We start from the raw sequence: 15488 nt of genomic DNA, 5'->3' as shown, positions 1-15488 counted from the left end.
GATATTCTTCGCATACGAATACCTTAACGACACACGCTGACTCATTTCACCATAATTATGAATCAAATCGTAAATTTAACGCAAAAAGAATTCTTCCAATGGCAGACTGAGTAATCAAAAATGTATCTTTTGTACTGAAAAACACATGAGTCATGATTGCTCACTTAGTATTAAAGAAAAGAAAAAATCGTTAATGGCTAAAGGAAAATGCGTCATATGTTTTCAAAATCACATAAGAAAATTCTGCAATAGTAATTGTCAAAATTGTAAGCTCTGTGGGGTTTTTTTCCGCATAATTCTTTAATTTGCGAAAGACCGTAATCCAAAACCGAAACTAAGAATATTTCTCCTCCAGTTGAAGTAGGGACTTTTATTCCCAAAGAAAATAATACCGCTTCTACCATGATATCTCGCAGCATCGAATCAAATAAAAAAAAAATAGGGTCCCTGGATCGATTTTATTACAAACATTTTCAGCTGTAGTGAACGGGAGAAGGGGAAGAAGGACGAACTTGCGTTGTATGTTGGATTGCGGGGAAAATAAATCCTTCATCTTGAGAGAGGTGGTCGAGGAACTGGAATTGAAAACAGTGAGCAGGGAAGTTTTAGCTATTCACACTTTCGGAAGTGAAACCACTGGGCGTAGTGTTTACGATATAGTGGAGATCACGTTAAGGAATGTGCAACACCCGACTCGGTGTGTTGAAATACAAGCGGTTGTTTTTGACTCGATTACTTCGGCGAAAATTCATACTCCATCGCAGTTTGTTAGAAAGATAGCGTTGGAAAAGGGAATTGAATTAGCAGATGTTAATACTTCTAAGAGGATTGATATCTTGATTGGTTCGGATTATATTTCAGAGGTTTCAGGCGAAAGGAATATAAGGATTAGTAAATGATTGATTGCAGCTGATAGTATTTTCGGATATTTACTACTGAGAAAGGAGACGGGAATTGATTGTAAGAAGATATCTGCTAATCATTTGATCGTTGAGGGTGGGGAATCGAGCTTTGATAGGGTAAAAGATTTGTAGTTATTAGAAACGATTGGGATAAATGCGGATAAGGATGTGTCTCTATCAGATAAAGAAACTTTAAAATCGTTTGAACAAAATACGACGTACGAAGACACAAGATACGAAACTCGTTTGTTATGGAAGGAGGATAATAAGGCATTAAGCAGTAACTATGAAATTGCAAAACGTCGTTTATTCAGTTTAAACAAAACAATAGATAAAAACTAAGAATTATTTGTTAAATATGATGGCATCATTAAGGAACACTTAAGAGAAGGTATTATATAACGAGTAGATTTGAATTTAGACCTAAATATAAACACAGGTTATTTTCTTCCACATCATGCTGTAGTGCGAGAACGGAAGAATAGTAGAAAGGTTAAGATTGTCCTTGACGCATCATTAAAGGGAAAAGGCGCGTTATCGTTAAACGATTGTTTAGAGAGCGGACCGAACTTAAATCCTGCTTTACTTGAAATCTTGTTACGGTTTAGGTTACACAAAATTGCATTTAGTGCAGATATTCAACGCGCTTTTTTAGAAGTAGCGATCGCCGAGGAAGATAGGCAATTTCTAAAATTCTTATGGAAAAAAGGGTATTGTCCTAATCTCGGTTTCAGCCCTCACAATATTGAAACATTCCCATATAAAAGAGTCACCTTTGGAGTGAAATGCAGCCCATTCTTAGTTGCTGAAGTTATTAAACTGTATTTAGAAAAATTCGAAAGTGAATATGAAGAAGCGGGTAAAATGTTGAGCTATTTGTACTTAGATGACCTAGAAGCTGGAACATCAAGCGTTTCCGAAGTTATAAAATTGAGCAAAGAAATTATCTACATTCTAAGTCAGGCCAGTATGAATCTTCGAAGATGAGCTACGAACTCCCAAATTGTAAATGAAGCTTGGGAACAAGCTAATGTTGACCGCCGTGAAACATCCCAAGAATTATGTCTGACATTCATCAAATTTCTAAGATGAAGGACAGTAGTCTTTCAAAGCGATTGACTCTGAGCATCTGTGGGATGCTGTTTGATCCATTGGGGATGATAACCCCTTTTACTGTCAGAATGAAGTTGCTACTACAGAACACATGGGAACGGGAGCTGAAATGAGATGAACCACTACCACCGGACATTCAAGAGACATTTCTGTCATGGCTGGATGAGGTAAAATCTATCCCTCAGATTTCTTTGCCTCGCCCTTACTTCCTTGATGCAGAGACTCCAATGGCTGAAATTCACATTTTCTCTGATGCAAGCCCAAAGGCTTATGGTTGTGTGGCCTACTTCAGGAAACTGACCAACGGGAAGGTGAACTCCAGTTTCATAGTGGCGAAATGCCGTCTAGCTCCATTGAAAAAATTGAGTCTGCCCAGACTCGAACTCATGGGAGCCCTTGTTTCTGTCAGATTAGCAGAGTATTTAAAACGAGCATTTCCCTGGATTACATCTGACCACATCTTCTGGTCGGATTCGCAAATCAGCCTTCATTGGATAAAAGGAGTCCCCCTACGGTGGAAGGAGTTTGTGAGAAATCGCGTATGGGAGATCCAGGAGAAAACCAACCGAGACCAGTGGAATTACTGCAGAGGAAAGACGAACCCCGCAGATAAGTTAATCCGAAGACTGTCTATCCTAGTGTTAGTGCAAGATGATGTTTGGTGGCATGGTCCAGAGTGGTTGTCTAACCCAGATCTATGCCTTGACAACACAATGAACAGCGAACTCAACGAAGTTGAAGTAGCACACGAACTAAAGAAAGACTATGTTCCAGCGAACAACATAGTAATGACTGTAACCGGAACTAATTGTGATGATTTTCTCGATAAACTTCTCAAAATCACAAATGACTATGTCAATCTTATTCGTATTATTTCGTATATTTTTAGATTTTCAGGTAATTGCAGGTACCCTCAGTCAAGGACTGCAGGGCCCATTACGGCTGATGAAAGAATTCAGGCAGAAAACCAATTAATCCGAATAGTTCAAAGTGGTAAGTTTAAGGAGGAAATCACAGATTTGAAAAGAGGTAAGAATGTTTCAAAGAAAAGTAAACTGTTAATCTTAAATGTACTTTTGGACGATAATGATATTTTAAGAGTGGGAGGCAGGTTGAAAAATTTCAAATTAAATGTTTATTCAAAATATCCTATTGTGTTACCACCGAATCATATTTTAACGTACAATATTTTAGTGCATTATCATAAGAAATATTTATATTTGGGAGAACAAGCCTTGTTGTATCAAGTACGTCAGAAATTTTGGCCAATCAATGGTAAACATAATTGTAAAAAGGTGATATTGAATTGCATTACTTGTGTGAAAAACAAACCGGTTTTAACATCTCAATTAATGGGTGATTTACCAGCTGATCGTGTAACTCCTAATCATGTATTCAATATTACTGGTATTGACTTTACTGGCCATTCTTCTTAAAATTCAAAAATCAGAGAAAAGGTATATGGAACAAAGTTTATGTTGTAATTTATGTGTGCTTTTGTACTAAAGCCTTGCATCTTGATTTCGTAACTGATCAAACATCTGACTGTTTTATTGCAAATTTAAAGCGTTTCTTTGGAAGGAGAGGTAAATGTGCAAAAATTCTTACTGACAATTCCAAATCATTTGTCGGTGCAAACAAAGAACTTAAAAGGCTACTATAATCTTGTTAACTCTCCTGATCAATATTTAAGTGAATTTTTAATTTCAGAATCTATTGAATGGAAGTTCATTCCACCTAAATCACTGAATTTTGGAGGTATTTGGGAAGCCGGAGTAAAATCCTTTAAATTCCATTTAAAACGCGTACTAGGAAATCAAAAACTAACTCTGGAAGAATTTCTAACAATTTTGGCTGAAATTGAAGGCGTCCTAAATTCTAGACCCCTTACACCGCAATTTCCAGAATTCGACGATTTTGAAACTTTGTCACCTGGTCATTTTTTGATTGGCAGACAAATTAATGGAATTGCCGAACCATTATTAACTTAAATGAAAATCGATTATCAAAATGGCAAAAAATTACAAAATTTTCTCAAAATATATAGAAAATATGGAAACGCGATTATCTTTGCCGTTTACGACAACGTTACAAATGAAAATTCACAAAGAATGACGTAAAACTCGGAACACTTGTTCTGATAAAAAATGAAAATTTACCTGGAACAAAGTGGTTGATAGGAAAAATTACTGAAGTTTTCCACGGTAGTGGCAACCAAATTAGAGCAGTCAATATTAAATTACCAAATGGTAATATCTTAAAACGAAATGTTCGAGATATAGCTATTTTACCCAGTGAAAATTAAGTGTATTAATGTTAATGTTATCTGTTTTAGTTTATACCATATATAATGAAAATGAATAATCAGAATTGTATTTGTATTATTGTGAATTTATTGTTTTATTGTAACTACAGTATGCAATTTTATGAAGGTCTTCATCCGGGAGTGGATGTTAGAGTTTTTATTCCCTCCGGTAGAGAAAAGGGAAAAAAATTTTCCCCTAACCAGATGTATTCCAGACGGCGACGTGGCGACATGTACATTCTCACTCTCTTGCCTTAGTGTTGTGATGTGCTTGTGTGGTAGTTTAGAAATATCCGTGTCCATATATATGTGAAAACAAAACCTATGAATGTTTCAACTCCTGCTTCGTCATTAATGGAATTGTCATGCACTGATTTAACACCACCAGCGAACGTTTGCACCATAGGCACAATTTTACTTTCTATTATAAAAATGTATAGTTAGAGTTCATCATCCCTTCAACTGGTACTAAGCTGCTAGGTCCTCCAGAAGTAAAATAACCCCAAAACATCTGTTTCTGAGGGTGCTTAACTGTTTGAAGATGTTGTTCCCTGATGGGTTCTCTAACACTTCGCCTGACAAATCTTGGTCGAAACCCTTGCACAAGAAAAATCATTTCGTCGCTGAATACAACCTTCTTCCAATCTTGTGCTGTCAAGGATTGATATTTGATGGCCTAATCCAAACGTTTTTTATTCATTGCAGGTGTTAATAACTGTTTTTCGATTGGTTTTCTTGAAAATCTCCCAGCTTCAACAAGCCTTCGCCGAACTGTCGATGAATCCACGCTCACGCCAGTAGCTAATAATTAGCTCTGAAGATCTCTACTTATTTTGTAAGAATGCATTGTACTATTTCGTACAAGAAATTTGTCTGTTCGATGTGTGGTCTTGCGTTTGCGTCCACATTTACTCTCGTTTTGGAGACACTGTCCCAAAATTCTTTTGCTGATTAATAATCTAGAAACACTGGATTTTCCAACTCCAACTGCTGCAGCAATATCCCTCACAGTCATAGAAATAGGCTGACTAAGGGTAACAAATCTAGTCCTTTTAATGGGAGTGATATCCATTTTTTAAATACATGTCAGAAGGAGATAATTCACACAAGAGACCACTTCTTACAGCAACTGAAGAGAAAAAGTTTCGACAAGTCATGATCACGTAGTCATACCGGTTTAGACTAGTCAAGGGCAGTCGCGCGTTGTAAGAAAATACAGTTGAAACTGGTTTGAGGCAGAAAATCCCCAAGAAAGATACAATTTTCTTAAAAAATATGTTTGGGCCAATTAATTTGCACAGAACTGTATATATGTTGATAGAATTCTGGTGATTCATTTGTTAAAATATATGAATTAATACGACCAATTTTTTAAAAAAATATCATGTTATACACATTTATAACATAGAATTAAAAAATATGGATGATTGTCAAGCATTTTTTACACTTATAATTAAAAACGGCAGATGTTCATATTATCAGAAATTAAGTAATAACTCTCTACAAATCAGTAAAAAATTTAAATACTTTAATTAAATTGTTAAATTCTCTCTGGTAGCTTCTTGAATTATGTTAAGGAAGCCTTAAATAAAATAAAATTCATTCAAACATTTTGGCAGCAGTTATATTTTTTTTTTTTTTTTTACAAAATAAAGAGCAAGCAACAAAATACAATGGATTAGTTTAGTGTCATTTGAACTCAAGAAGTATTTGAATATATTCACACATATATGCTAGCATTTATCATATACATTTATTTGGAGCGAATGAAATGCCTATTTTCATATTACAATTTTAAATAGACAATGGAAGTTCATTTAAATCTGCTTTAAAAAGGATTAACAATAGTTTCCTTCAAAGCAGAATCAATTTTAATTTCACAAAAACTTGTTTCTAAATTTTTACTCGGTTATTTTTGTTGTTGCTTTTAAAATGAACAAGAAAGTTATTAGAAGTCGATGAGTCCAAGTTAGAAACTAAATTCTCCAATCTTGCCTTAAGCAACACACTGTGTTTCTCACTGATAAATTTTTTCCCCTTAATGTTTTTGCATTAAAAACACCTATCCCTTGATCCTTAACATTTTAGCATTAAAATACATGTATAGAATTATTATTGATCTTGTATATAGTACTGATACCTCTAAAAGGAAACTTAGAATTAAAGTTTGAGTCTCATTCTGATTACTAATATCTATAACTTCGTTTCTGACAAGTTTAAGCATTGTCTTTAATCAAAATGTTATGTGAACTGCATAACACATATGCAAATTAAATTATCTTCCTATTCCTTCGGTTTATTAATATAATGAGACAAAAATGCTGCAGTAGGAAAAGGTTGATAGACGGGCAATACTGTATGTCCAGTTATAATAAGTAAACTAAAAATATGCAAAGAAAATTTAAAAAATAAATAAATAAAACATTTTTATTTTGAAAATAAAAACAATGCAAGAAATTAAATTAAATAATTTATTTAAACTAATGTTTAATATTACAATGGAACATTATAACTGAAAAAAAAATCGGAGCTCATTATTTTGGGTCGCAATAATGGAAAAAAACGAATAATTAATTCTTACATTTCACAAATGAAAAATAACAATATATTTTTTTATAGATTAGAACAATTTTTTTTTCCTTCATCTATTTAAATATAGAATGCACACACAATTTTTTTCTTGTGTAGCCTCCAGAGAAATTTTAATAGAAATTTAATTATATAAATATCACAGTATGATAAATGAAATTTGTTTATTTTTTCATTAATTACGTATTATATCAGGATTTTTTTTTTTTTCAAATAAATTATGTTTACCGTTATACACTTCTCATCATCTTCAGATTGACTTGAACTATAACTGTTTGAACTCTGATAAGATTTCCTCCTAGAGCGAGTACGTTGCCTGCGTCCACTGACACTACTTTGATTACTATTTTCTGACGTCGTACGTTGCCTTTCACAAGCCATAAATAGACTTCCTTCAGCTAACCCAGGTGTACTTTTACCTAAATAACATATATTTCGTTATTAATAACGCATGCATGATTTCATTACTTCAATATTTCAATTTCAAATATTTAATTACACATTGAGAATGCACAGTGAACAAAATTAAAACATGACATCATGAAAGACATAAACCTACAAAAAGTCTATACTATTCACCAAAATTCTACTGGAGTAAAATTATGAATTAGAAATACCAGAATCACAATGCATTTTGATACATCCATAGCAACTGAGCATTATTTCATAAAGAAAAATAAGTACATATAGGTAATTTCATGCCCTTCTCTCTGTGGCCTAAGTATACAATATGGGGCCTAAAGAAAATTAAACTCATCACAATTACTAATTATACAACATGTTTATTATTTTTTCAGTCCTGCAAAGTAGGACAGCATCTGTGTCAAGGTATCTATGACAATGTGGTAGCATGTGACAAGTTCAAATACCATTGCTCAATGTCATTTAGCCAGCTCTGCTTCCTCAGTGATGTAATTACTTTCTTCATATTTATGTGATAAAAAATTACATTTTTTTTCCTGGTGACAATAAATGATTTACCAGTACAAAATTACAATCTTCATTTAATCAACATTATCAGTGATAATTGGGGGATTTACTTCAATGATTAGAGTGATAGATTTAGGCCTGCTAATTGTTTGGAATAAAAAGTCTAAAAAGTGTACTTGAATTAATTAAAGGACTTTTTACTTTCAACTAGCAGATTTAAAATAATATTAGACTTGCACTGCTTTGAAATAAATAAGATGCAGAAAAAACAAGAAAAAACCATTTTAAATTCAAAATCACTTGAGAGCTTAGTATGAAATACAAATAACAATCTTTATGCCACCTAATTTTTTTTGAAAAAATTACTGCTATAATATGATTACCAATCTCCAAATCAAATCTCAGAATGTAATTGATTTTCGAAAGTATTCCCATTACTATTCCTTACGAGTTTCACAAGATTTTCAGTCAAGAAGGAGAAAATTAATGATTGCACAATCAAGACTCATGATTTCCAGTTGCAATGCTTGGTTATACAAAAATCAATTAAAATTTCTATACTATTTTTTGAAGCAACTTTCAGACATTCAAAACGCCCATTTGAAAAAGTTTTCAGTAGATATGAAAAAGAATTGAGCATCATGTATATATGAAATGTAGGGAAGGGAGCTTTGGTGAAGAACGCAGGTGATGAAATCTTTAAAACGAGTTCTTTTATTCTTTCACGATTATAAGGGAAAATGCTCCACTTTTGGGTATGTTTTAAAAGATCTTTAAATCAATGACTACGTAGTGACGGGGTCCGAACAGAAAGGAAGAAAGTTGGGAAAAGAGAAATGAAAATGCATTCAAAGTTTATAAAATTTTACAAGGAAACTTTCCCTTAATTTTCAGCTCAGTTAGTATTAATTTTACACACTTGAACCTCTGAAGCATGAAAACGGAAAAAACTCAAGTAATTTTGAAGTTAAAGTGGTTTTTGAATTCGAGTAGGAAAGCATTATTTTGAGAACGCAAATAAACTGAAATTATAATTTATGTTTGTAATATATATGTGTAATAACTTCTAATTATTTACTTTCAAAAATTAATTTTCTACTTATTCGAATTCCGACTTCATTGAACTTCTAAGTTTCATTGGCGTTAATTTTTCCTACATAACTAAAACGTTGTACCGGAAAATTCTCTTCCAAAACTAGATTAAGTTCAATACTTTCTCACGGTCTCCCCATTTCCTGCTTTCTGCCTTCCTACACGGTTCTTTGTGCTGCACTCGTCGTGCTTTGGAAAGAGAAATCTTGATTAGAGATAAAACTGAACTATAATTTTAAAATTATGAAAAATAAAAATTGTTAAAGAACTCCACGCCCGCTTCTTCAAAGAATATTTCATATATATGTACATTAGAATGTACTGATAAGCAACTAAATGTACTCTATCCAAGCTCATATGAAACAAGGGGAATAGTTCTTGTCCAGGATTTAGGTAAGGTTCATGATCAAAGACTAGATTTTTTAAACTTATTTAAATGAAATATGAACCTTCGTAAAGTTAGAGAAATAGTATAAAGTCCTAAATAAACAAAAAATTTTGAAAACATTTATTTTCACGTATTATTTTAATTACATTCTAAGAATCAAAAGCCAAACAGGAGAAGTTCAATAATAAGATACAAATAAATGAAATTCACTGAACACATAAGTACATATTAAGTAATAATTTTTCAAATATTTTAATGAGTTCTGAAGCTAATAAATTATACTGCATATCAAAAGCAAATTGTACAAAGATTTACTGCGATTTGACGTTTTCTCTCATGAGATAGAATTAAATAAAATACTTCAGTTATAACTAATGGTCGATATCAGAGCAAGATATCATTTGCACTTTGTACATCAAAATAAATCAACATGTCAAAACATAAAACAACAAAAATTGGCATTCACAGATATTAAGTTTCAACGAAGCCTTATGTTATAGTACATTATTGCTGAAGAAATAAATTTATTTCACCAAAATAATACATAGGGATAGAAAAGTTTTTAAAGTCAACAAAAATCCAACCTTTTTATCATAATAGAATATGAAACTTCATATTATTTTGATCAACAAATAAATTTTTTCCAATTTATACATCAATATTTAATAGTATAGATACAAAACCAAAGAAATTTAAAATTCTTTCCAAAAATTGTAAAATAAGAAGCTTTTATTGCTGCCATATTATTTAGTATTAAGAAAATCAAATCATAAATAATAAATAACAATATATTTTAATAATCATTTTAATAAAATTATTAAATATATCAAGTATCGCATGAGCTGTTAATCAAATCAATGTGACACTCTGAAACAGAATGTGTTATTAAATAGTAAAGCAAACTACAGTTAAGGACATTTGATGTTGGTTTTCTGCTTTAAAATGAAAGAATCTTTTAAAAAACAGAATAAGAAAGCAAAAGTAGTGAATAAATTAGAAATATAAGCGAGTTTTAAAGACATAAAAAATAGAACAGTGATGTATAATTTATGAAGTGCTTTCCCTCATAATTAATATTCAAATATGAAATTAGTAAAATTATATAAGAAAATATAAAATAAATAAATCATTCTCAATAATAAATATCGGTAGTGAAAACAGATTTTAAGAATGACATGTCTGAGCTAATGGAACCATTAAAGAAATTGACTATAAAATAAGAGAATATGATAAATGCTTCATTTAAAATATTTGCTCATAAAAATAGAAAATTTATCAACTTACGTTGAAGTGCTGTAAAAAAATTCAAGCAAGAAAATTAGCTTACAAATATATAACAAGGTCTTTGGCTTTTTAAAAATATCTATTTCTACCCTTTCAATATTGTAATTCCAAAGTGTTTTGTAACAAAGAATATATTCAGGTTATAAATCGATTGTTTTTAATTATTTCTGAAAATAATTTTCACATGCGATATTTGATTAGAGAATACAATATTTCTCACTCAGGGATGATCAAATTTTAAAACTAATTGAAATGAGAAATTCCCTTAATTTCATTCAATACTTTTCTTAATATCTAAAGAATAGAAAACATATTACCTTTTTCTCTAGAGTTTTCTTTAAGTCTGTTGGCTAAATTAAGCATCCATGCATATGTATGAGAACTAAAATAATAAAAGAATGATAAAAATTTCAGAATCATAAATTTATATTATTACAAAGAAAGGAAATAATTCTATTCTCATATAAAAATTTGACATTCTAAGTGAGGTGATTAAGTATTTCTACACATATATTGCATGATTCAAATACAATAAAAACAGAATATCAATTTGTTTTTGGCATATAATACAATAAAAACCAAAACACACAATTTTCAAAAAAATTCCCGGTTTGAAAACACAAAATAATATGACAAGAAAACATGAAACACTGATTGTAGCTTTAGATAACCCCAAGTCACTAATAATGATAATGCTTTACAGTTAAATTAATTCAGCTATTAAATGCTACAGCTATGTTCAGTTGTTAAACCAAACAAACACACTATTGTAATTATAATGTTGTCTGTGGACACTTGTTGATCAACTTCAATCTATTCCTTCACCTGCTGCAAATGTTGATTCAGTCTCAATCGAAACGGAACACCCACTTTTATAATTGTCATGCATTTTGTAGTGGACTGAAAATCTTTTTTTATGCACAATTTTATGAGACAGTCATATACTATTCTGTATGATAATTTTCTCCATAAATAGGAAGCATTTCTCTGATTATTTTTTGCAACAAGTTCTTTTGGCTAAAAAAAAATCGGAACAGCTCACTTCTCCTCTATTGTACAGTCATTGAGCATCATTACTATTTTGTAACTAAATTACGCAGGCGCAATAAAACACTAGGCAATGACTATCATAAAATGGATGGCAATTTCATAAATCAGCAATATTGGTAAGGACTTACTTCTACTTTAAGATAAACCAATTTGTTCTTACTTAATGATTACCTTACTTTTAATCACCCTAATGATTCTTCATAATAATCAAATTACTTAGCAGGACTTTAAACAAGGCATGGATTCTATGTATAATTACTAAAATATAAAATTAAATATTAAGATTCATTATTTGAAGTTCTTGTATGTTCATTTTCAGTGGTCTTTTTTAAAAATAACAAATCCAATGCAAGTCAGACAAAAAGAAAAGAAAAGGGATGTACGGTTCCTTTTACAGATTTAACAATGTCAAATAATTTAATACTGAGTCAATATTTAACTATTTACTTTGATTGCAAAATCTGATGTAGGTAGTCAGTTTATTTTAACCACTTTTAAACTCAATTTCCTTTTAAATTTTAAGAATTGAATTAATGAACAGGAAAAGATACATTAATGTTTTCCATAAAATATTGTTTATACTGTCAATTTTAAAGTTCCGTTCGTTTAATTTTTTTTCAGAAGTCATTTTCAGATCATAAATAATGCAATAAAACTCGATTACAATTTGCAATTTTTAATGCAAAAAAATAATCTATTACACAAAAGATGAAATGAAATTTATTTTATATATGTGAAAAATTTAAAGTTGTAATTGATAAATAAAAGAAGTATTGCTATGTGTCAAAATGGGATTTCAACCAATTAAGATTTAAAATGCAATATATATATATATATATATATATATATATATATATATATATATATATATATATATATATATATATATATATATATATGTAATATTATTTGTTGTGAAGCATGATGCAGTTTGAAGACAATGAAGATACTTTTAATTTCGTGACGTCGTTTTATTTCATTTTGAAGAAGCAAGCATATGTACAAGCGACGAGCACACAGAAAGGAATGAGGGAAGAGCTCTCGGACATTTTATCCCTGGTCTTATATAACCTATGATTTTGATAGGGAAAACATTTCTTCACAGTGCTAATGTATTATTAGATTTCGATAGGGATTTTCATTGCAGGCGCGGAGAAGGTAGGGGAAACACAGGGAGATTTTAAAAAAGAATTTGCATGTTCAGCGGTATTTTATCTCTTCACGCGCGGTGTGGGAAAGTTACATTTTAGCTGATTCAACAATTTAACAAAGCTTCTCTTGAATTAATTAAGTAGAGACAGTGGAATTGGATCACGAAATAAGAGAATATTTTAGAATGAAGTTACTATGGGCTAAATTAAGATGAAGTTACTATGAAAATTAATTAAATTGAAATTAGAGTTAAAATATCATTACAATTTTCCGCCCACTGCAAGACGCAGAAGTATGTCGGGGCCCTCGACATACAGCCTTACCTTACAGTGGTGGTCAAGTAAGAAACTAAAATTTAAAAGTCAAAATCAAAAATTAGTCAAGTAAGAAACTAAAATTTAAAAGCATATTAAAAGTGATACCCGAGTTTCCCTTACCTTTACAATAATATAAAAATGATTTTTAACAAGATTATATAAAGCACAAAAAAGATAATATGATATCTGTGAATATATTGGATAAATATTCAACAACACCAAAAATAATAATATTAAAATATGCAATGTACAAATGATTTTCTGCAGAAACTCAGTCTATTGTCTCTCAATCTGTAAGACTGTCTCTATTTGGTGAGGAATGTCTCTAAAGAAGGTTTGCACACAGTGTCCTTTAAATAGTAGAAGGCTCACCAAAATTATCAAATTGAATGTAAAATATTGGAATAACAAATTGAATTTATATAATAGTAATATATCAACACAGTTCTAATTTTTGTATATAACACTTGAATCTAAAAATAATATGAGATTCAAAATACTCTTATAATATAAATATTTAAAACAAATGACATAAAAATGTGTATTTGTGAAAGAAAAACTTTAACCCACTAGTTAGCCAATTAGTGGTGAATAGTAAAACTTTGTCCACCAATTTCTAGTAGTGGGTGAAACTTAATGACCCAAAAGTAGGACATCAAGAAAAGGGGACGTAATTCTTATTCTCTCTCTACTCTCATCCAGGAATATTTATTTCCAAAGTGGAGAACAACATATCCAGGATAAAAATAGAAAGAGATAGAAATTAGTTGTAAGGTTGACCCTATACTCACATCTCAATAAGACTGAGGTATTTGAATTTATGTTGTGATGGCGCCTATCACATCATCATCATGAAGAAAAGAAAAACTAACTCTTACGAGTGGAGACAACGGGCCAACCTAAGTGGTGTTATGTGGGAAAAAACATGAGAAATAAAAGATTTTTTTTTTAAATTTAAATTATTATTCATGACTTAATTTTAATTTTTCTGGTGGGTAATATGTTCTTAATTTTGATACATGGACAATATCAGTAGCTTTGTTTGTTAATGCATTTGGTTTAGTTATTTCATAATTTACATCTGAAATTTTAGTTACTATTTCATATGGACCTGAAAATACTGGAGATAATTTTCTACGATTAGGGTAATTAAATTCCTCATACATTACAATGTCACCAGGTTTGAATGGAGAATCTATAAATCTAGCATCATATCTTATTTTATTTTTATCATGATATTTTATTGTATTATCTTTAGCTAATTTTCTTGCTTCTTCTACTGGAGGATAGAATTGATTTTGAGTTAAGGGAGGAGGATAAGGTAAAGTGCCAAATAACAAATATGCAGGAGGAAATTTTGTAACTGAATGGGGTGTTAAATTATATTCATTGATTATTTCTTCTAAAAGTTTAGTCCAAGGAATTTTAGTAGGAGAAGAATTGACCTTACATTTTAATTTAGTTACTATTGATTGGTTAACTCTTTCACATTTCCCATTAGTTTGTGGATGATGTGAAGATGTTAACAGATGCTTGACACTGTAATTTCTGAGGAAATGTTTGAATTTAGATGAGGTAAAAGCACCATTTCTATCAGTTAATAATTTGGAAGGAACCTGAATTTGGAAAACTTGTTTTAATATATTAATATAAGTTTCAGAATTTTCATTTTTGGAAGGAAAGGCCCAAACATATCTAGTTGCATGATCAATTACTAAATGAAGAAATTTTTTAGTTGAATTGTAATAGTTAAATCCACCAACAGTATCGACAGAAAGACATTCAAAAGGACGATCTGTGGGGGGCACAGCCTGTAAAAGGCCAAATCTTTTTTGCTTTTTCTTTTTATTTAATTGACAAATGTCACAATGTTTAACAAAAAGTGCAATATCTTGAGTAATATTTGGCCAATAATACTGAGGAGTAATTAAATTTATCATTTTTTGAGTGCCTGGATGCCCAAATTGTTCATGAGCTGTTTGCAAAACTTTTCTCCTAAGAGAAAAAGGTACAACTATTTTAAATTAATTTTTCTTTTTAACTACAAGTACATCATTAATATTCTTATATTTAGTATTATCTAAATTGTCTAAATTTTGATAGTGTTTTATCTCATCTAATTCCAATAAATGCACAGAATGTTGGAGATATTGAGCAGTAGGATGCCTTGATAACATATCAGCTTCAACATTAGCTGTTCCCTTTAAATATTTAACTTCATAATCAAACATGCTTAGTTTTAAAGACCAACGAAATAATCTTCCCCTTAAATTTTTTACAATTTTAAGCCAAACAAAAGCAGCATGATCAGTATGAATTATGAATTTTTTCCCATGTAAATAGTAATAAAATTTATCAAGAGCATC

General features: G+C 30.7%; 1 protein-coding gene across 6 annotated transcripts in view; it reads right to left on the bottom strand.

Annotated features, from left to right (window-relative positions):
• LOC129960316 (CUE domain-containing protein 2-A-like) overlaps nucleotides 1-15488 on the bottom strand; it is a 53402-nt gene that overhangs the window by 22036 nt on the left and 15878 nt on the right. For all 6 annotated transcript variants that reach the window (XM_056073671.1, XM_056073673.1, XM_056073669.1 and 3 more), the window contains 2 exons: nucleotides 10921-10985; nucleotides 7138-7328 (listed from right to left, as the gene is read on the bottom strand). In XM_056073671.1, the coding sequence (XP_055929646.1) occupies nucleotides 7138-7328; nucleotides 10921-10985 (256 nt within the window). The remainder of the gene's footprint in view (nucleotides 1-7137; nucleotides 7329-10920; nucleotides 10986-15488) is intronic.

The sequence above is a fragment of the Argiope bruennichi genome, chromosome X2 (genome assembly GCF_947563725.1).
Source record: "Argiope bruennichi chromosome X2, qqArgBrue1.1, whole genome shotgun sequence".
In the NCBI taxonomy this organism is placed as follows: domain Eukaryota; kingdom Metazoa; phylum Arthropoda; class Arachnida; order Araneae; family Araneidae; genus Argiope; species Argiope bruennichi.
Note: the sequence above shows the minus strand (reverse complement) of the source record. Positions and strands in the feature narration are given on the sequence as shown.